This window comes from Lolium perenne, chromosome 5, assembly GCF_019359855.2.
Source record: "Lolium perenne isolate Kyuss_39 chromosome 5, Kyuss_2.0, whole genome shotgun sequence".
Classification (NCBI taxonomy): Eukaryota; Viridiplantae; Streptophyta; class Magnoliopsida; order Poales; family Poaceae; genus Lolium; species Lolium perenne.
The window spans coordinates 137,713,201-137,736,145 of record NC_067248.2 but is presented as its reverse complement, the minus strand read 5'-3'; the positions used below and the strand labels follow the sequence as shown (position 1 = coordinate 137,736,145).

General features: G+C 47.3%; 2 protein-coding genes across 5 annotated transcripts; both read left to right on the top strand.

Annotated features, from left to right (window-relative positions):
* The first annotated feature begins 5,937 nt into the window (after nucleotides 1-5,937).
* On the top strand, nucleotides 5,938-11,185 carry LOC127300021 (uncharacterized). Of its 3 annotated transcripts, none has more exons than XR_011745033.1 (4): nucleotides 5,938-6,162; nucleotides 6,565-7,762; nucleotides 9,905-10,245; nucleotides 10,826-10,929. XR_011745033.1 is itself a non-coding variant. In XM_051330087.2 (4 exons), exons 2-4 carry the CDS (start codon nucleotides 6,607-6,609, stop codon nucleotides 10,965-10,967), a joined length of 1,344 nt encoding a protein of 447 aa, XP_051186047.1. In that variant the 5' UTR covers nucleotides 5,938-6,162; nucleotides 6,565-6,606; the 3' UTR covers nucleotides 10,968-11,185. The 3 variants fall into 3 exon arrangements, 2 of the variants coding, with proteins under 2 accessions (XP_051186047.1, XP_051186048.1); XM_051330087.2 differs by having other exon boundaries at nucleotides 10,200-10,245; nucleotides 10,826-11,185; XM_051330088.2 differs by having other exon boundaries at nucleotides 5,938-6,181; nucleotides 10,200-10,245; nucleotides 10,826-11,185.
* A 2,180-nt stretch (nucleotides 11,186-13,365) lies between these two features.
* Nucleotides 13,366-14,788, top strand: LOC127300020 (pathogen-related protein). 2 transcript variants are annotated; one of them, XM_071820007.1, is made up of 5 exons: nucleotides 13,366-13,489; nucleotides 13,576-13,768; nucleotides 13,867-13,999; nucleotides 14,097-14,398; nucleotides 14,530-14,788. In XM_071820007.1, exons 2-5 carry the CDS (start codon nucleotides 13,631-13,633, stop codon nucleotides 14,677-14,679), a joined length of 723 nt encoding a protein of 240 aa, XP_071676108.1. In that variant the 5' UTR covers nucleotides 13,366-13,489; nucleotides 13,576-13,630; the 3' UTR covers nucleotides 14,680-14,788. The 2 variants fall into 2 exon arrangements, with proteins under 2 accessions (XP_071676108.1, XP_051186045.1); XM_051330085.2 differs by lacking the exon at nucleotides 13,366-13,489 and having other exon boundaries at nucleotides 13,509-13,768.
* Nucleotides 14,789-22,945: the final 8,157 nt, after the last annotated feature.

Here is a 22,945-nt window from a genome sequence, read left to right as displayed (position 1 = left end):
TTTTATGAGAGCATTTGTAATATGTTACGTGAAAGCCAAATTTATAGCACTAGCATTAGGACTTTTAGCAAGTTTTTGCAAGAACTTTATAACTTCAGAGATGTGGCAATCATCAAAATTCAAACCATTATAATCTAAAGCAATGGGATCATCATCCCCAATGTTGGAAAAAATTTCAGCGACTTTATTACGTGCAGCTTTAATAGCTTTAGCGATTTGTGCAGTTTCTCGCGCTTTGCATTAGAAGTGGAAACATTGCTAACACCAATTCTTTTATTATTATTAGTAGGAGGTGCAGCAACATGTGTAGCATTAGCATTACTAGTGGTGGTAATAGTCCAAACTTTAGCTACATTCTTCTCTTTAGCTAGTTTTTCATTTTCTTCTCTATCCCACCTAGCACGCAGTTCAGCCATTAATCTTATATTCTCATTAATTCTAACTTGGATGGCATTTGCTGTAGTAACAATTTTATTATGATGATTCTCATTAGGCATAACTTTCGATTTCAAAAGATCAACATCAAGAAGAAGACTATCGACTTTAGAAGCAAGTATATCAATTTTCCCAAGCTTTTCTTCAACAGATTTGTTAAAAGCAGTTTGTGTACTAATAAATTCTTTAAGCATGGCTTCAAGTCCAGGGGGTGAATTCCTATTATTGTTGTAAGAATTCCCATAAAAATTACCATAGCCGTTGCCATTATTATAAGGATATGGCCTATAGTTGTTACTAGAATTGTTAGGTAAGCATTGTTGTTGAAATTATTATTTTTAATGAAGTTTACATCAACATGTTCTTCTTGTGCAACCAATGAAGCTAATGGAACATTATTAGGATCAATATTAGTCCTATCATTCACAAGCATAGACATAATAGCATCAATCTTATCACTCAAGGAAGAGGTTTCTTCGATAGAATTTACCTTCTTACCTTGTGGAGCTCTTTCCGTGTGCCATTCAGAGTAGTTGATCATCATATTATCAAGAAGCTTTGTTGCTTCACCAAGAGTGATGGACATAAAGGTACCTCCAGCAGCTGAATCCAATAAATTCCGTGAAGAAAAATTTAGTCCTGCATAGAAGGTTTGGATGATCATCCAAGTAGTCAGTCCATGGGTTGGGCAATTTTTAACCAAAGATTTCATTCTTTCCCAAGCTTGAGCAACATGTTCAGTATCTAATTGTTTAAAATTCATTATGCTACTCCTCAAAGATATAATTTTAGCAGGGGGATAATATCTACCAATAAAAGCATCCTTGCATTTAGTCCATGAATCAATACTATTCTTAGGCAGAGATAGCAACCAATCTTTAGCTCTTCCTCTTAATGAGAAAGGGAACAATTTTAATTTTATAATGTCACCATCTACATCTTTATACTTTTGCATTTCACATAATTCAACAAAATTATTGAGATGAGCAGCAGCATCATCAGAACTAACACCAGAAAATTGCTCTCGCATAACAAGATTCAGTAAAACAGGTTTAATTTCAAAGAATTCTGCTGTAGTAGCAGGTGGAGCAATAGGTGTGCATAAGAAATCATTATTATTTGTGGTTGTGAAGTCACACAACTTAGTATTTTCAGGGTTGGCCATTTTAGCAACAGTAAATAAAGCAAACTAGATAAAGTAAATGCAAGTAAACTAATTTTTTGTGTTTTTGATATAGCAAACAAGATAGCAAATAAAGTAAAACTAGCAATTAATTTTTTTTGTATTTTGATTTAGTGCAGCAAACAAAGTAGTAAATAAAACTAAGCAAGACAAAAACAAAGTAAAGAGATTGGGAAGTGGAGACTCCCCTTGCAGCGTGTCTTGATCTCCCAGCAACGGCGCTTTAAAAAGTCGCTTGATACGCGTTCAACACGCGTCCGTTGGGAACCCCAAGAGGAAGGTGTGATGCGTACAGCGGCAAGTTTCCCTCAGTATGAAACCAAGGTTATCGAACCAGTAGGAGCCAAGAAGCACGTTGAAGGTTGATGGCGGCGGGATGTAGTGCGGCGCAACACCAGGGATTACGGCGCCAACGTGGAACCTGCACAACACAACCAAAGTACTTTGCCCCAACGAAACAGTGAGGTTGTCAATCTCACCGGCTTGCTGTAACAAAGGATTAAATGTATAGTGTGGATGATGATTGTTTGCTGAAAACAGTAGAACAAGTATTGCAGTAGATTGTATTTCAGTATAGAGAATTGGACCGGGGTCCACAGTTCACTAGAGGTGTCTCTCCCATAAGATAAACAGCATGTTGGGTGAACAAATTACAGTTGGGCAATTGACAAATAAAGAGAGCATGACCATGCACATATATATCATCTTGAGTATATTGAGATTTAATTGTGCATAACGACAAAGTACAAAGACCGCCATCCAAAGATGCATCTATGCCTAAAAAGTCCACCTTCAGGTTATCATCTGAACCCCCTCCAGTATTAAGTTGCAAAGCAACAGACAATTGCATTAAGTATGGTGCGTAATGTAATCAACAACTACATCCTTAGACATAGCATCAATATTTTATCCCTAGTGGCAACAGCACAACACAACCTCAGAACTTTCACATCGTCCCAGTGTCAATGCAGGCATGAACCCACTATCGAGCATAAATACTCCCTCTTGGAGTTACAAGCATCTACTTGGCCAGAGCATCTACTAGTAACGGAGAGCATGCAAGATCATAAACAACACATAGATATAACTTTGATAATCAACATAACAAGTATTCTCTATTCATCGGATCCCAACAAACGCAACATATAGAATTACAGATAGATGATCTTGATCATGTTAGGCAGCTCACAAGATCCGACAATGAAGCACAATGGGGAGAAAACAACCATCTAGCTACTGCTATGGACCCATAGTCCAGGGGTAGACTACTCACACATCACACCGGAGGCGACCATGGCGGCGTAGAGTCCTCCGGGAGATGAATCCCCTCTCCGGCAGGGTGCCGGAGGCGATCTCCTGGATCCCCCGAGATGGGATCGGCGTTGGCGGCGTCTCTGGAAGGTTTTCCGTATCGTGGCTCTCGGTACTGGGGGTTTCGCGACGGAGGCTATTTGTAGGCGGAAGGGCAGGTCAAGAGGCGGCACGAGGGCCCCACACCACAGGGCCGCGCGGCCAAGGGGGGGGGGGGCGCGCCGCCCTAGGGTGTGGCCCCCTCGTGGCCCCTCTTCGTCTCTCCTTCGGACTTCTGGAAGCTTCGTGGCAAAATAGGACCCTGGGCGTTGATTTCGTCCAATTCCGAGAATATTTCGTTACTAGGATTTCTGAAACCAAAAACAGCAGAAACAAAGAATCGGCACTTCGGCATCTTGTTAATAGGTTAGTTCCAGAAAATGCACGAATATGACATAAAGTGTGCATAAAACATGTAGATAACATCAATAATGTGGCATGGAACATAAGAAATTATCGATACGTTGGAGACGTATCAGTGCGCGGCAGGCTTCTGCGGCGGCGAGGAGTGCGTTCCAGCACCGGCGAAAGAATGAGCGGCCTCTGCGTCGCCTCGCCCGCACCAGTTGCGACAGGCGCTGCCCTTGTTGCTTGCACCGCAGGCGGGCTTCTAGAGCGGTGGCGGGAGGAGCCCCCACGGCGACGGTACTCCGGCGATCGGGAGGCACGCCTGTCCTGGCGGTCCCCGCCATGCCTTGAGTGCTGACCGCCAGCAGCCCGACGTGAGCTCTCGCCGTCCCCGCCACGATCACCGCCATAGCGGCTGCTACAGCGCTCGCCGCGTCGGTCATCGCGGTCATCGTGTCGATCTTCTCTGTCATCGTGGCGATGATTTGATGGACCCAACCGGTCCCTGCCTGTCCGCCGCCTTGACCCAAGAGCATTGTCCTTGGTGCCGAACTCCCACTCTCGCCTCGTCTTGTTTGGCCATGCATACCTGCGCTTGCGGCGGCTTTCATCGATCGGGGAATAGTCGATGATCGTGTCCAGATGGATGAGGACTCGAAACAACGGCCCGTCCCTTCCTTCTTCCGCAGGAGTACCCTCTGGTAGGTCCGCACGCCCCACCGCCGGCCTGTTGAGGATTGAGTGTGGCTTGACACAGGGGATGAGGTCGGGGTCCAGGGACCAGACCCAGGCGAAGAGAGCTGCGGTGTTGTCTTGCAGCACCGAGCATTGCTCGATCCTATCCAGCTCGCATCCGCCGCCGAGGACGGCCTTGACAGTGTCTTCATCCTGCCAAGCATTGAGAGGCAGGCTCTCGAGGGCGACTCGACAGTAGAAGCGCCACGTTTGTGGCCGCCCCCGCGCCGTCGGCGACCAGGTGGTAAGGGCCATCGTGCCTCGGCGCAGCTTCACGGAGCCCTGCTCCAGGGCCATGTCACGCTGCCAGGGATGCGTGAATCTGACGAGGAAGTCGTCGGGGTACGAAGCGGAGACGTGGATGTCTTCCCACTCGAAGCCAAGCTCGTCTTGGAGAGCCTTGGCGATGGACTTCGTGCTGATGTTGAGTCTTGGGTCAGAGATGAGGATGGCGAGGTGGGTGCGCCTCATCTCAGTGGCCGCGCGTTCCATAGCGGGAGTGCTGATGGAGATGCTGAAGACTTCGTCAGGCCTGTTGGCCGGGTGCCCAGGCGACAGCGGCATTGTTGGTGCAGCAGCTCGTCGAAGCGCCGGCCAAACCGCGGCGTTTGCCGACGACTGACCGGCGTGGCGTGGCGGTGGTGGAGGCGGTGGAGGGGCTGCTTGGATGGAGGGCTTCTTGTTGGTGCAGTTGCGGCCAATATGGCCCGGTTTCTTGCACTTGATGCAGTGCACTTGCCCCGTGCAGTTGCGGACGAAGTGGAATGCCGAAAGACAACGGAAACAGAGCCCTTTGTAGCGGTCGAGGCTTGGAGACGGCTCAATCCTCCTTGAATGCCTCTGTCGATGTCCAGCTTGCCGCTCTCCCAAAGGGGAAGTAGTAATCTTGCGCCACCAATATTTGGGGAGAACATCTTGCCACTTTCCTTCAGTATCTAAGGGGATCTTCGGCCTTGAATCCGTCGGATCCATCAAAGGGGCAACGATAATGGACCGCAGCTGAGCAGGGTGGTGACTGACCTGGCCGTTGCCGGCAACCTTGGAGCACGCGGCATCCGCAGCGCGGACCGGTCTCTCCCCTGCCTTGAGGACAGGCGGAGGCGGCAGGACCTCGGGGGAGGCGAGGCCCGTCAGATCCGCCAAGCTAGGCTCGCAGAGGGGCGCCGTAGCTGGCACCGGCGCCGCAGACGCTCTTGAAGGCGAGGCAGGCGCCAGCCGCGCGGCCCGGATCTCCCGGCTTTGGCAGCCTCCAGCGGACGCCGCGGCAATCTCCGGAGTAATGGAGCCGAAGTGGAGGTCGAGGCCTACGGGAGGGGTGGCGTCGTAGCCTGCCACCGGAGGGATGGGCTGCCCGGAGAAGGGGGAGACGGGATTTTGGGTGGCCGCCCCGGCTTGGAGCAGCCGAGGCGCTCTGGTGGGTGGCTCTCTCTCACTCATTGTAAGCTGTAGTTTTTAGGTTGACTTTTTTCTAGACTATGGCTAGAAGATGATGAATGTGCCCCAAGCCAATGGCCGGGCCATGCTCCTACCTTCGTCCATGATTTGGTTTCTAGGCTTTCCAGCGATTTGGCTGGAACCGTCTGGTTAATGGAATGACATGATTCCGAGCTGGAAAAAAAAGTCACCCAATTCCATTAAAATTGATGGGAGAAAAAAAAAACCTGTCATCCTCACCCGATTCCATTAAAACTGAGCTAAAAAAAATGTCCATATCAATATGCGGGGGATAAAGATAAACATTTTTTCTTTGAAACAGGGATAAAGATAAACATAATTGACCACGGTGGATTATCAATTTTTACAAGCTAGAAGATTTTCTGACCAACGGGAAAAGACCATAGCACCCCTGGCCGTGTACATAGAAATTGCTTTTTACTCATTTTCATCTGATATACGGGACGGAGGGGTTCATCTCTCCGCCCGCGGCTTCGCTCCTGCCGCCAGCCGCCGTGCCTTCCCTCCGGCAGCTCGTTCCGCCCGTCCTCCTCCGCGTCTCTCCCCCCCGTTCGGCCCTGACCCCGAGTTCCGCCGAGCTCCTTCGCCCTAGCCTTACCTCCTCCACGGCCAACGACGGGCCACGGCGGCGCTCCGGCCTGGCCCTCGGAGAAACGGTGAGCGCCAATAATTTCGGTGCTTCTTCCCTCTACATACTGCTCCCCAATTTCAATTTATTAGTACATCTGTCCTACTCAGACCTTGTTTGCTACTAGAGTGTTTGTGGAATTAGCGGGGATAATACTCTAGAGTATTGGGTGAATTCCTAGTCTCACCCAATCCCCCCAAAATTCCATCCCCAATCCACTAGGTAGGGCTAGTTGGGGATTGAAAAAATACACTAAGATTTGGGGAAATGGGGGATAAACTGGGATTAAACTCGCAATACTCTAGCACGAAACATGTATTTAAAATATAAGTGGGGATTTGAAATTTGGTGGGGATTATCCCTGCTAATTCCCACTAAAACTCTAGAACCAAACAAGACCTCATGATTCTCTTCCTCTCTTTGCTTGTAGGAACCCTAGCTTTGGGGATTTCAGTTGTCCTCAGACTGAAGTATGAGCTGCTGCCCTTCCTCGCGCGCGCCGGCACCGGCACCCGCGCTCGAAGACGAGAATCTCCTCCAGGAGATCCTCCTCCGCCTCCCTCCGCAGCCGTCCTCGCTCCCCCGCGCCTCCCTCGTCTGCAAACGCTGGCGCGGCATCCTCTCCGACCCCAAATTCCTCCGCCGCTTCCGTAAGCGCCACCGCGAGCCTCCCCTGCTCGGCTTCTTCGCGGGGCATATCGGCGTCGAACCCGTCTTCACCGCCGTCCTAGACTCGCCCGACCGCATCCCTCCTGCCCGCTTCTCCGCGCCGTGGAGCCACCGCCCCGGCCGCGACCGGTGTCAATTCATGGGCTGCCGCCATGGCCTCGCCATCCTGATCAATGCCCATTCATGCGAGGTTGTCGTGCGGGATCCCCTCACTGGCCAGCAGCGCCGCGTGCCTTTTCCGCCGGGGCTCTGCAACAATGAGAGGAGGGGCAGCGGCTGGCGCTGGCACGCCGCAGTCCTATGCACTGAACCCGAGGATGGGCATGTGCATGGTGATTGCCTCTGGAGCCCGTTCAAACTGGTGTTGGTGCGCGGCAGATGCTCGCGGGCTTTCGCTTGCCTCTACGAGTCCGTGCCCGGTGTATGGGGAGATATCGTCTCAATGGCGACTACTCATGCGATCCATCCAATAAGACCAAGCGTCCTCGTTGGAGATGCGCTCTACTGGTTATTTTCTGATGGTGCCATGCTCGCGTTTAATGTCGAAGCCCAGACTCTTGGTGTGGTAGAGAAGCCAGGGAATGCCCATTGTACTGGATTCTGGTCCTGTCAGCCCTTACGGACAGATGGCGGTACCGGCCTTGGCCTCGCAGTTGTGTCGAAGCTGAGCATCCAACTGTGGAAGAGGAAATCAAACTGCAATGGCGTTGTCGGGTGGGTGTTGACGCACAAAACCATTCAGCTGGAGGGGATGTTTCCACGGGAAATGCCTTGGGATGACAGCCGGGTACTTTTGGTGGGGTATGATGAGGACACAAATGTGATTGTTCTATCTACAAGGATTGGAAGGTTCATGCTCCAGCTTGAGTCGATGCAGATCAGGAAGATTTCTGGAAGAATGGAAAATGGCAATCGTTTAATGGAATTTTATCCCTACACAAATTTCTACTATACTCCAGGTAATACCTCGCTATCTTCATTGCACAAACAACAGAAATACAGTTAGTTTCTCTTTGCTAACATACATTCCGGTTACTTTCCTGATTTGTTGCTTCATTCTGATCAGCTCGATCTATAAGAATAAATTGGTTGTTTGTTTCTCAGTCGGTGTGGTGACATCTGATACCTGAACAACTGGAAACTGGCTTGTTGTGTTTTCTCATTCAATATTTTTCCCTGCAATATTACGTTCGGCGTGGTTGATCCTGATGTTAATCATCATTGAAATTAGCATGCCTATTTTATCAAAACATAGTATTAGTTCATCAATTTTGAATAGTACTAAGTAATGCTTATATTGACACTGAGGCTCTCAATATGTCCATATTTTTCTTTGGATATTGGGCATAACTGTTCGCACAATATTTGCTTGTAGACAGGAAGTTTGGTGGAATTGTTTGGATCTGAAACTGTGAACTTATGAGATCTTCTAATGTGTTATGTTGATTGAATATGTGTAGTTTATGCTTTTGTTATGTCCTTATCTTCTTGATCAGTTACTTAATTAATAAGATGACACTGGCATGGATTTGATAAATTTCAAAAAGGCCTACAAGTACCAGACTTTTGTGCTTTCTGCTCCACGAGCCTCTCATGCGCACTTGATACAGAAAATAAATCTCAAATGACTTGATAATCTAGGAGGTTTAGTAAAGGCCAATCTTGTACCCCCTCTGTTCCATAATTCTTGTGGCAAATTTGGATGCATCTAGACATATTTTATGAATAGATACATCCGAATCTGCGACAAGAATTATGGAACGTGTGAAGTAGTTTGTACCATGATCATATTTACTTGGGTAACACAAAAAACGAAAGCATAACTGAAAAGTTTGAAGGTTTGTGTACAAGCTACAAATTAGGTATGCTTCTATTGCTGGAATGATGTTAGTCTTGTCTAATAATGCTGAAATGATTAATGTTTGGATATTGTTGTATGATCTCCAGAGTGTGTGTTGATGTTTATATTTTCAGCCATGGAAAATTGTGAGAAATAGACTTTTCTGCGAGGAAGTAGTACAAAGTGGTTTTGACCGATGTATGCTTGAGTTCTTGAGATGTGGAAGTGTCTAGTTGTTGTAGTGTCCTTACATTTTGCATGATGTGGCCTGTGATGTGGCTGACAAAGAAATTGACCCAATGTACTATGTAGGTTCTTCTGGCTCTGTATGCCCTGTCCTGTGAAATTCTTTGTATTATTATTTCTCCCTCCGTTCACTAATATAAGATGTTTTAGAAAGCTAATTTAGCTTTCCAAAACGTCTTATATTAGTGAACAGAGGAAGTACCTAATATCTGTGGACACCAGTGAACTTTGCACGTGTGGATCGTGACAAGCTGGTTGCTTCGGTTAATTTGCACCTTTGTTCACTGCATCGTGTGCACTCTGGATCTTTGCTCACATCTTTCTGTGCGTTCTTTTCGATTTCGGTTACTTATTCCCAATGTAAAATTTGGACAATGTTCTTAATTGTCTGTGTTGTACTTGCCTAACTAGTGCTAAGTATTATGTATATGATGGAAGTGAAGACTAGTTACTGTCAACTTCACGTAGAAAATTATTTTGCCGCATAGCATATCTATTAGCAGTACAAATGATTTGCATCATCAGCATCAGACTCAACCCTTCAGTGGAATATGTTTTTTTGTTTATCTTATCTTATTGGTATATATATTATACATAGATATATTAATAACGGATGGAATAAAGTCAGTTAATAACTTTTCTGTCATTTGACAACCACTCTTGCAAAGGAGTTGATGAGAGAAGTTAGAGGGACATGGGCCTTTGAACCGTAGCCTCAAACCTTTTTTTGCCTCAGATTGTTAATGCTTAGCATTTTCGGAATGCTATACAATGGAATCAGTTTTACCTGTGTTTATCTTGATGTCATATGTGAAATAGTTGTTTGGTTTCCATTTTGAAATTAAAACTTATTATGTTGATTTAATCATTTTTGTGTGAAAATAGCTACTTCATTGACATATGTAGTTGTATTAAACTTGCATCAGTCTTTATCTTTATGGAAGAACTTAGTATTATTAATATAGAGTAATAGTAGACTACTACCATGTAATGCTCATTTTTGTCTCACATTTAGCATAACTGGAAGAAATTCCTAGAGACTAATTCTGGATGAATATCTTCTTGAACATCTTTACTATCATGAGCCCATAACATGTCCTTCACTACTTGGTAATTGATTATTATCCTTCTTCCTTGCACCTGGTGAGGTATGTGGCTTCATACAGATATGCTTTACCCTTGTAATAATAGATAATCTTACCCCCCTCGAGTTATATCTTACATAGATTATAACAGTTTGCACACATGTCTTCCTATTGAAGTATTGATTCATCTTTTCCATCGGTTTATTGGACTTCTTTGGCTTGTAGGAAGGGTCATTGCTGGTGGAGATGGAGGAGCTGAAAATGTGAACAAGTAAGATCTGTTAATGTGCTATGTCTGATGAATATAATGTGAATTTATCTTCTTGCTCAATTACTTAATTATTAACATGATGCGTACCATGGATTTTGATCGATTTCTAAACTGGATAGTTCTTGCATTCCCGGAAAGCTTATGGGCTAGATACTATAATCTTCTGCTTTCTACTCCACCAACCTCTCATGCATGCCATAGAAAGAATCTTAAATGGCTTGATAGTCGATGAAGTTCAATATTTGCCTCTGATGGAGTCATTGAGTTACTGATCTTTCTTGTTTTTTACTGCGATGATATGCACTTATGTATAAAAACTTCAGAAGATGTCAACAGTTAATGGAGGTTGAAAGTGTATAGTCCACCTAATAAACTAGGCGTTCTTCTATTGTTGTGATGATCTTAATTTTGTGTAATAATGCTTGAGATGGTTCTCTTTGGATATTTACGTGTGATCTCCAGAAAGATGACTTGATGTTTTTGGTTCCAGTCATGCAAAACTGTGAGATGTTACTTCATTAGATTTTCAGTGAGTGCCTCGTATAAACGGGTTAGATTGATTCCATTGATTGTTCTGCAGGTACCTAGACTTCTCTTGGGTCTGCCGAGACACGGTAATGCTTTGCTGTGGGTTCTTCTGCTTTTGTATGCTGTCGTCGCTGATGTGGTTGATGCTGAAACCGATGCCCTATGTAGTTTCTAGGTTCTTCCGGCTTGCGTGACATGTCATGTGAAGTGGACTTGTAGGATTTAATCATGTAATTTGCTTGCTTCTTTGTATCATTGCTGCCTGCTAACGTCCGTAGACATGAGTCCACTAGACAGTGGCTTGTCTGAGTTGCTTCGGATAATGCTTCGAACTGTCGGTTAATTGGTACATTGTGGTTCATTTGCTTAGCAAGTTTCAGTGGGAGCTCTGCATGTGTTCTGCATTTTTTTTGAGGGTAAACATGGCAGTTTATTAAACAATCACAGAATTTGGGATACAAAGACCATCAGGTGGTTGTACAAGCCAAACCTGACGTCCAAAGTCGGCAGTAGTTGCTGATCGTCCCAGTCTATGAGGCTCATTATTTGAAGCTCTATTCTCATGCCTAAAGCACGTCGCCGGTGATTTTTATTTCCTCAATTATCATACTATAGCTTCCCGCGAAAAGCCGCTTCATTTCATTCACAACTGCAAGTATCGTTCAAAATTCAAATACGGGCCTAAGCCATTGTATTAACTTTTTAACAAACCTGGTAGCTTAGTTGGTTTCACCTGCGAGTATCCTCGAAGTGAGATACGGGACTAAGCCAAGCGCACTGACAAGAAATGGCGCAGCATCAAAAACACCAACAACATCATCACCGCCACAACAAGGGTCCTCCAAATTCAGCCTCTTCGTTATGAGACATTATGGTTTTGGGGTCGACCCCGATAACAAAAAAGGAATCCATAAAAACTTGGGATCCAGCACCATGATAAAATACTAACCTATAATGTCCCTGAGATTTGATTAAAAAAAGGTGCATTAGCGTTGCGATCAGAAGCACAAACGTCAGGAAATTGCTAGGATAGCCTTTTCAATCTGTTGTCAAAGTTGCACTCTTGAAAAACTATGATGTCAGAGCTATTTTAACTTAAGTCATTGCCGAAATCCTTTTTTGAAGTTTCGCTGGCATAACTTTGGAGTTGTTAGCATAAAACCACCACATTCCCAGCTAAATTTCTATTTTGGTACCACTTTGTGTTTCGGGCACAAAAAACCACCAGATTTTGACGAGGATTTCTCAAATAGCACTAAACCATATCTGAGCGTGAATTGACACGATTTCTGACAGGCCAGACCCACATGTAAGGCTGACGTGGCAAAATTTTCTTCCAAAGAATTGGGCCCCACATGTCAGCCATAATTAAAAAAACCTAAATATCTGAAAAAATCAAAAGTGATAAAAATCTCCCCAAGCCAATCCCGTGCCCTGTGCTTGGCCGCCGCCGCGCCATGGCCGTGCTTGGCCGCCGCCGCGTCTGCCCACCTGCCACCGTGCCTGGGCACCGCCGCCGCCGTGCTTGGCCGCCGCCGCGTCTGCCCAACTGCCACCGCGCCTGGGCACCGCCGCCGCCTGGGAACCGCTGCCGCCGTGAGCATCGGCCGGAGCTGAAGCTCGTGACCGGAACTCCGGCGAGCAATTGTGGCCGGTGGAGTCCGTCCCTAGTCCGGGGACGCGCCGGAGATAGAGGAGAGGGCGCTGGATCCCAGGGCGCGACGGAGGATCTCGGTGAGGTGCGGCGGCGGAACGACACGGTATAGCCAGGCGTGCCTCGGAGCAGCACGGCCAGGCGCAGCGGCGAGCCGGCACGGACACGGCCAGGCGTGCCTCGGAGCAGCACGGCCAGGTGCAGCGGCCACCTCCCTCCAATCCAATCTTCCGGCGTACGGCCCCAGCTCCACCGTGCGCTCCCGTCCTGGACCACCGCCGACTCGCCGAGGAGGAGCGTCTTCCTAGCCTCCGGCCGAGGTCACCGAGCCCCATGGCGCAGCCGGTGAGGGTGGTAGGTGTCGCACCGAGGGTGCCCCAGCTACCCCTACATGTTGGGCAGCGGCGGCCTGCGTGCAGAGCGGGGGTTGGGGGCAGGGCAGCGACGGTCTGCGTGCAGAGCGGGGGTGGGGGAGGGATGCAGGGCGGCAGCGGTGTCCTGCTTGCGGCGTCTCTTCTAGGCCTGGCGGCACGACCTTCCTCGCCGGCGTGCGGCGGCGTCCCGCGGGAGCCTTCACCGGAGAACGGCCGCGGCGGCGGTGAGGGTGGGAGGAGTGCGGGCCGTCGGGTGGAGAACTGACAGGGATTCCTTTTTGTTTTTTTATTTCCACTTTTTCTTTTCTTTTCAGTAGATATTTTGAATTTCTTAATTGGGTCTGACAGGTGGGTTCACTACACGTCAGCAAAATTGGTACTGACAGGTGGGCCCAGTATGACAGAAATCGTGTCAATTCGTGTTCAGAGAAGGATTAGTGCTTTTTGCGAAAACTTCAGCAAAATGTGGTAGTTTTTTGCTCCCGGAACACAAAGTGGTACCAAAATAGAAATTTAGCTGGGAATGTGGTGGTTCTATGCTAACAACTCCATAACTTTGCCACTTTTGTCAATGGTCTAAGCATTTTCCACCGGAGAAGACTGAAGAGTCATAACCTCACAGGTCATAGCTACAAGAATCAGACGCAGCTTCAGTAAGACAGGGACCACTTGACCGCTTGAGGATTAGGTTGGTGGATAGCGTATACTGTTCTTATTTTCCAATGCAGTGACGTTTGCAATGATGCAGTTCCTCTCTATTTATATGACTCACAGCTTCCAAAATGCCACAATCAAGCTGTCCCTTCAGCTGAGCCGAAATCAGTTAGCTATGGCATCTGCAGAAACCGGAGGGGACAAGTACCGGTCGTTCATCCACGGCGAGGGCGAGAAGAACACGGTGTGGAGGCTTGGAGCCCCTCCAAACTTCGACGTGGTCAACAAGCTCTTCGAGGAAGAGAGGACCAACGTATTAACCTCAGTCTCTACAGAGCAAAATCCTTCCGTCTACACAAATTGTTATTACTGTCTTATTCAAAACCTTGTTTATGATTAATACTGCAACAGGAATGGCCGGAGGGGTCTGTGGAAGAGAAGGTGCAGCGCTTGCTCAAGACCTGGGAGATGGAGATGTTCCACAAGGTGCGCCCCGAGGACCAGAAGATCGTTCACTCCCAGGGATACACCGGGAGTACCAACGGTGAGACTTTATGAGCTATGGCCGCGATTCTGCACATCCACTACTCCCATGGATCTTGTGAAATGAGCGCGCCGTGAAACGGCATGAATACCTACAGGAATGAAGCCTCTAACGCGGAAGGAATGGAGCGCCATGGGTGGCTACAATGCGTTCCTGGCGACCACCCTGCCGCCGGAGCACCGCATCTACGACCCAGACAAGGAGACGGCTGATTCTAGCATGTCCACGTTCTTGACGGCGTTTCCCCGGGGTTTCGCCATCGAGGTGCTCGACGTCTACTGCAGCGGCCCACCCAAGGTTGCCTTCAAGTTCCGACACTGGGGGTACATGGAGGCGCCGTTCAAGGGGCACCCGCCTCATGGCCAGCGTGTGGAGTTCTTTGGCGTCTGCATCTTCCATGTAAGTTTGTTTGGCACCTTCGTATATAGATCTCCGTGCTGTCCATGCAGTTAACTTTTGTTCAGAATTGGGAATTTACACTAACAGAGAGAGCAAACACTGATATGGTCCACTGCAACAATGTGATACAGGTTGATGAGGAGATGAAGGTGGAGAAGGCAGAGTACTACTACGAGCGGGGAAACTTCCTAGCCAGCTTCTTGAGCGCGCCTGCTGCTTCTGCAGCATCGGCTTCAGGTTGCCCAGTGATGACAGGAAACGGAAGCAATAAGGATTATTGAAACATGTAACTTGCATCAATGTAAAAGGACGATCACCTCCATATTTTGAGTTGGCTTTGATTCCATGTCTGGGACATGACAGTGTTTTTAATAAAGTACTACTAGCTTATTTGTTACAAACACCACTTGTGGTATATAGGGGTGACAAAACAACACTTGATTTGGACAGAACTTTCAGAAGAGCTACGTGAAAATGACTTGATCATGAATCTGAATTTAGCGAACTATAGGCTTAGCAGTCTTAGTTTCGACCTAAACCTAGCCTTTCTTCATTGTTCCGAGGTACATACAGAATGTCACCCAGAGGCTTTATGTGAGCATTACAAGGAACATCGTTTGCCACCCTCTTATTTGTTAAACATAATATTGATGTAGTTGTATAATTGGTTGTACCTAATATATCTAGACTAGAATCCCTTGTAATTAGCTAGAGGTTAGCACCTACCATGTATATCTCTCTTTACCTTGTACTGTACATCAACATCAATATAAATACAAGGATGCAGCCCTGATGAGGCATGCGATCCAATACCCTACAATACATTGTTTTTCATGGTATCAGAGCATACCTCTGATCCGATCTACCCCAACCCCAGCGCCGCCATGACTTCACCGGCCTCAAGCATGGCCTCCTCGGGCTCCAAGAGCAGCACACGGCTGGTCAATCCGAGCTTGAACTTCACCACCACCCCTGGCTCGTCGTCGTCTTCATCCACGAGCGGCCCCTTCAACTTTGCTCCTCTCATCACTGTAAGGCTGAGCGGCGACAACTATCTTTTTGGCGTGCGCAGGTGATGCACACGCTCAGGAGTCATCTTCTTCTGGGTTTCGTCGAGGGCTCCTTTCCGTGCCCTCCGGAGGAGATCGACAACCCCAAGGCTGCGGACGATACTCAGGCTCCGCGGCGCATCTACAACCCCGAGTTCACGGCCTGGCATCAACAGGACGCGACAATTCTGTCCGCGATCGTGTCTACCTCCACCGAGCGCGTCCAGGGGATGATCCTGTTCGCCACTTGTAACATCCCACTTTTCAATAAAATGAACAAGGGAGATTTTCAAGAATCCAAAAATCAGGGTTAACAAAAACTTTTTCTTATCATATAGGTTTATGCATATAGATCACCTCATTAAGTATTTTGAGTGTGCAATTGCCATGATGCTTGTTGTGTGTTACTCTCACTCTAAAAACCTATCAATGATCACTTGATCACCCCTAGCCAAATAAAATGGAAATATAAAGAATTTCCAAAAATCCATTTACCTCTCACATAAGGCCTATGCCATTTTTGCTAATACTTAACTTAGCCCACTTTGGCTTGCACCTTTGTGTGTAAATGGTTACTAAACACTTTTAAACACTATTGGAAGTGAAGAAACTCAAATCAAACCAAAATCAAATTCAATTTCCAAGTCACATGAAATATGGTCACTTGTGCCATTTTTAGTCTGATGCCCACTTTGAGCCCCTGGTTTTCTTCTTTCCACTTCTAAACTTTGTCAAATCTTCACACCTCATCCAAGACAACATCAAGCACTACAACTTTTCCCAAAACCACCCCCTCAAATTCATCACCATTTTCAAATGGGAAGCAAGCAAAGTTGGAACTTTCTCACATAATCAAGATCATATGCAAAATGTGATTTTGCATACCAACTCCATTTTGACCACCACCACCACCAAAATGCTTCATTCAATATTTGTTTGCAGCCCACCAAAAAGAATTTCAAATTTCGAAAATAATTTTCTTGCGGGCATTCTGTCGAACACATTGCAGGCAGGGTATTAACTTAAGCCCATACCTCATTTTTCTACTTGGACTTGGTCCAATCTTGCTCTCTCTGCACCCTGGAGCTTCCCTCTCACTTCACCACACCATCACCACCACTTGCACTGACCAAGGTTTGGATTAAACAACCTCAAGCATGCCATGCCGTGGCATGGCATGGCCTCATCGTGCCATCCTCTCACCTGGTCATCTCCAGCATGCCACACCGTGTCAAACGTCTCCCTCTCACCTCCCTGGACGAGCTCATGCCAGCCCTTGACCAAGATCGAGTTCACACGCGTCAGCACACGCGCGCCCGGGGACGCCAGACTCGCCCATGCCGCGCCAGAGCGCGCATGGCGCTCACCCTGGACGCCCAGAGCGTGACGAAGCCCCGCGCCCCTGCGTCACCTCCGCACTCCCTCTCAACGCCAGTAGACGCGCGACGGCACACTGCACCGCCTGGACACGGCCACTTGCCCGCGGGAACGCCGCAGGTGACGAACGCGTCGACGCCTGTCCGCCACTGCCCGCGAGCTCCCGTCAAGCTCACCTCCGCTGTAGTGCCTCGTTTTCCCCACAATCAAGCGCGTCAGCACCGCATGGACGTCGCCAACACTCCGCGCCCATCACTTGGCTCTTCGCGGCCCTGGACCGACGGCGGCCATGGCGAACCAAGCCGGGCGCCTCAGCCACCTCTCGCCGCTATAAAAGGAGCACTCCTCCGTCCAAACTGAGCACGCCAATCTCTTCCCCACCTCACCAGAGTTCTCCTCGCCGCCTCAATTTCACCAGATAGCCACCACACCGCTGCAATTGCTAGCTCGTTGCCGCCGCCCGTAGCCGAAGCTCGCCGGAGAAGGAGGCCGCCCCAGGACGCGCCGCTGCTTCCAGGCGCCTCCCCATCATCGACAACGACGCGGCGCACCCCTCCGACGACCGCCGGAGCTCCGACGACGGCTCCGACCCCCTGCTGCCGCCGCGCTCGCCACTGCCTCTCGCCGTCGACGACGACAACCTCCAGCCGTTAGATCATCGCCTGATCCAACGTCTCTCCTTCCCCGTACCGGTTCGGTAAGTTAGTTCCGCTGACGTGTGGGTCCCGCCGTCAGACGGCCTGCTCGCGCTGGACGCGAAGTGGGCCGGCCCAACTCTTTTTCCCGCGCGAGCCCACCAATTCAAATTCGAATTTCCAGAGTTTATGAAATATACAATCTGATGCAAACTTTGAAATTCAATTGTGACAAATCTACTTGGCCAAATTTTACAAACTTTATATTTTTGGAAACCTTATGAAATGGTCTACACTTTGCCACTGACTAGAACCCTAGATCTTTTGTAGAAATGAAATGACAAAATAAACAAGGCAGGGACTTTTCTGCCTTATAATAATTCTTAAAAATCAACCATAAATGCTTTTCAGTAAATTCCACCTCCAATATTTCACTTTTCACTTATACTAATTGTTTCTACAAGAAAATGCTATGCTTACTTTGAATGATCAGGGTTTAGTTGTTTTAAATGCCTTTATGGCTATTTTTCTAGTCAAAGATATTGTCCAAAACTATTACTAAATCTTATGTGGGATTTTCCCTCATTTAAATCTTGTCACCACAATTTCCAAATGAAGTGGAGACTCTGGTTATTTAGGTCCCATAGGAATTGTGGTGATATTAAATCTTTGTTATGCTAGAATTAAATAGTATGAGGTGCTCACCTCATTTAAATCTTTTTCTCCAAATGCTAAGTGTGAAGAGGTTGACTTGGGTCAACCTAGGTCACACATTATGCATAAGAGAAATTAAATCTTAATAAGATAAGGAGAGGAAATTATTTCTCTAATTAATTCAAAGTAACATTTAAGTTAGTATGAGAGGAAATTATTTTTCTTAAATAATAAGAAAAACACATCCACCAACTTAATAGTAAATAGTGATGCTAGTTTAAATGTGTGAACCATGCTTGTGCATTAGTTTAGTAGATTAGTTTGGTGTGATGATTGTGTACCCCGTATTCGTATTTTAGACGCTAGTACCGAGGAGTACCAGGAGGAGGAGGAGGTCTACTTCCAGGAAGAAGAAGACCACTTTGACCAGTTTTCCAACCAAGGCAAGATAATACTCTTGCAAAGTGCAAAGCTCACCTTGAGCACGGCATTGCCCCATTTATTTCATGCTTATGATCCCATTTCCCAGTTTTTACTTTACAAGCTTTAATTACTTTTGTTTTATCAAAGTACTTTGTGATTTATATTCTACTAGATTAGTATGGAGTTAGTACAAGAGTATCAAACTTAGCCTAGAAGCAAAGCAAATACTTAGCACCCCTCACACATAGTGGCTAGTGCTAATTTTAAAATGACTACTCTAGATGGGAACATGTGTTGATGAAATGATGATGGTGAAAACCTTGGAATGATTAGTCATTTCCATTGAAAGATTTTGAAGGTGAATATGACACTGAAGTTGACTTGGTGACTTTGGCTAAAAACTGATGATTGATTGGATGCGATACCATTCCAATTTTTGAGTACCCCCACAATACCTGATTATGGGTAGGGCTTAGCTGGAAATTTATGTGTCTTAGTATGGGTTCCCTCTAAACAAGCGTCATCGGGGTTATGCCGAAAGCTGCCTCTACAACAAAAGAGATGATATGATATGACGTGAATATGAGGTGAATGTCCGGCCCAAGCTCGTGCGATTCCGGGTTAACAGCTTGGTTTTCACCGGGAGGCCAAGCTCATGGGGAGAGGTGCCTATACTAGGGTGTGTAAGTGAAAGGTTAACGGTTGATGATCCGCGTACTGAGTTACGATTATTCAGGGTTTTACCCCTGACGGATGTAATCAAATGTTGTGGCACAAGTGTGCGACCTCTGCAGAGTGTAGAACTATTCGAATAGCCGCGTCCGCGGATATGGACAATTGGAAAGGCCATTCTGTTTCCGTCATCAGAATTTATATGTTTTTGAACTTAAATTTGAAAGGTGACTTTGACTTTGAATCACAACAGAGTTGTGGGAATGACACTAATGTTCCCACTTGAGTTAGTTAGCACTTGAGGAGTTGTTTACAAAAGTGTTTATGAAATAAAATTGGCTTTATGCAAATAAACTTAGAGCTTAGAACACCTTTATGACAATGCTAGTACTTACCTTAGTATTAGTTTGCGAGTACTTAAAGTACTCACGGCTTTGTCCCTGGCTATTCAAATGGCCAGAATATGAAGCCGAGCAGCAGTACGAGGAGGACGATCAGCAGGACGTCTACCACAACTAGGAGCTTCTAACGTCAAGCGTTGGCCTGTGGACTAGAGAGTCCTTGTATCTTACGCTTCCGCTATGAACTTGTGTTTGTTCGTTGATCAATAGATCAACTATTTGTGTAATATGGATCATGTGATTCCAAGTTGTAAGACTTTATGGTTTGTAATGAATGATGACTGTGATACTTAACTATTATGCCTCGCAACAACAATTTCCTGGGATTGCGATGTATGACATAATAGGCATCCGGACTTAAAAATCCGGGTGTTGACAAGTTGGTATCAGAGCCATTGTTTGACCTTAGGAGACCCTAGTTAGAAATGGACGTTCTGAAAAATTGAGTTTCAAAAAGAAATGAAGTATTTCTAAAAATTTTAATCTTTGTCTTCTCCTTGAGCTCTTTGGAAAAACAAGAAGTCATGCTCTTCCTTAGAAATATAACTAAAATTTTGCCACACTTGTTCACTTCTCTAACTTAATCCTTTACTTCACTTTCAGATGGAGCCCGTGAACACGAAGTTTTACCAGCTTGGGAATGGGGGAAGCTTGATCTTCGAGCACGACCTCAACGCCCTGTCCGACCACCTTGGTCGCCCGCACCCGGAGTTCCACGGATCGCAGATCGCGAACCAGCCAGAGGCGAGTTGCAGTGGATCATCACCGCTGACTTGAGGGGCAAGATGGAGCCTCCCACTTCTGAGAGGATCCTCTTCTCCTTCATGGAGAGCAACTGGCTGGACGGACTTGCTCGCGGCCTTCAGGAGGGACTCGCACGCTTGTGCGGGATGAGCGGGGAGGCACTCCAGCACCCTCGCTTTTCTCACCTTGCGAGGCGTAACTCCGCTGGAGAACCCATGGACATGTCATCGCACCCGCAGCTGAAGCACCACGTGGAGCATCTCGACTTCATGCTGTACCACACTCAGCAGGATCTCGACCACTCCCGTGAGTACGCCAACCAGACTCACGCCCGCATCATCGAGCAGGCGATCGCATCAAGATGCTCGCCAAGGACCGCAGGACGCTCCGCCAGCAGCGCGCGAAGAAGGATGCCACCATCGACCGCCTCCGCGCGAAGATCGCAGCACTTGAGGCCACTGTCAAGGCCCAGGAGGAGCAGATGAAGAAGATGGAGGAAGATGGAGAAGACATTCAGGGAGGAAGCAACTACCTGAGTGACGACGACGACTTCGAGGAGGATGAGAACACCGAGGGGGAAGACTACGACTTCCTGGACGATGAGGATGATGACCACACCCCCATCGATGTTGATGAGGAGGAGGAGTAGTTCACTTATGCACTATCGTAGGTGTGAGTTGTATCCCGCCCCATGTATCGTAGTTTGGAGAAGAAGGGTTCTTAAAACCCTTAGTGTGTTAGCTTGTAATGTGTGTTGTTTGCTATGAATGAATGTATGTTTGTGTCATCATGAAAAGACTTCAAGTTTTAAACTTGTGAACTCAACCACAAAACAAGCCATAGAAATTTCCCTCTTTTCTCATGATCAATCTCAATACTCAGATGGCCCCTCCAACTCGCAACACGAACCAAGATGCTATGATGCAGATGTTGCAAGTTATCTTTGGAAGATAGAGAAGCAGAAAGAGCTGAAAGGCAAGCCAACATTGCAGCACTCCAACAGCTTGTCAACAACAATCAAGGCCACCATGATCATCCAGGATCTAAGCTCAAGAACTTCCAGAATACCAACCCGCCAGTTTTCAGCAAGACTGAGGAACCACTTGATGCAGATGATTGGCTCCAAACTATGGAGAACAATCTAGAAGTAGCTGGAGTGGAAGAGAATGAGAAAGTGCTGTTTGCCACGCACTACTTAGCAGGACCAGCAAGAGCTTGGTGGACAAGCACCCGTGCCATGAACGCAGGACGAGTTCATGACTTGGACTGATTTCAAGCTCAAGTTCAGCAAGTACCATGTGCCCCCGGGTCTGATAAAGAAGATGAGAGATGAGTTCCGTGAACTGAAGCAAGGCCGGATGTCCCGTGGTGGAATACCGCGACAAGTTTCTCACACTGTCAAGGTACGCCCCGGATGAGACCGACACTACTGAGAAGAGGAAGGAAAGGTTCCTGAACGGACTGCATGATGAGATGCAGACTGTGTTGATCAACATCCCCTTTGCCGACCTCGAAGCCCTTGTGGACTCCGCCATCCGGATGGAAGGCAAAGCGCACCAAGCCAGCGAGATCCGCAAGCGCCGCATGATGAATCGAGTGGGCCCAGCAATGCCCCAAGGTACCGCCCCAACTCAGGCGGAGGTTTCGAACCAACAAGCCCAATGCACAGATGTCACGTCCGGTTTATCGAACCGGAGTGGAGGAAACCCCAGGCCAGAGGCCACCACAACAACAAGCAACTACAACACCAACAACAACTTCAACCGCGCTCCGCCAAGAGCCCCCAACAACAACAATAGCAACAACAACTCCAACACCGCACCAAGGACCGGGAGCAATGCCATCCCCGTCGCGAACAAGCAGGACAAGACCACCATCACTTGCTATGAGTGTGGTGTAGTGGGGCATTACTCCAATGAGTGTCCCAAGAGGCTCGCCAAGCTCGCAGGCAACCCCGCACCACCAGCTCAGCAGCAACGCCGTGTCTCCACCGGCAAGAAGTTCGCCCCCAACAACCCGAACAACCGCGGAGGTCGCCTCTACCACATGAATGCCGAGGAAGCCCAGAAGCACTCGACGTGGTGCTGGGTATGTTCTCTGTTAACTCAATACCAGCAAGAGTGTTGTTTGATTACGGAGCATCGCATTCGTTTGTTCTGAAGATTTTGTATGCACTAGTAAGATTCAACCAGTCGGCTTGAAACATGTCATGGTAGTTCAAATACCTGGATCAACAACTAAAGCTAGAAAATTTTGCAAAGATGTACCCATCGAATCCATGAAATAGACTTTTATGCAAACTTGATTGTTAGGAACAAAAGGATTGGAAGTAGTCCTGGGTATGGACTGGATGGCGAAACATCATGGATTGATAGACTGCGCCAAGAAGGCCATCACCATGACAAGTAGCACCGGAATAATAATAGAACACTTATCTGAAAAACTACCCAGAAAATTCACCTGCAATCAAAGTGTAGCAAAGCCAACTCTGGATCAAATCAGGGTCGTTTGTCGATACCCTGATGTGTTTCCGGATGATCTACCCGGTATGCCCCCGGACCGGGATATCGAGTTTATCATCGAGTTAATCCA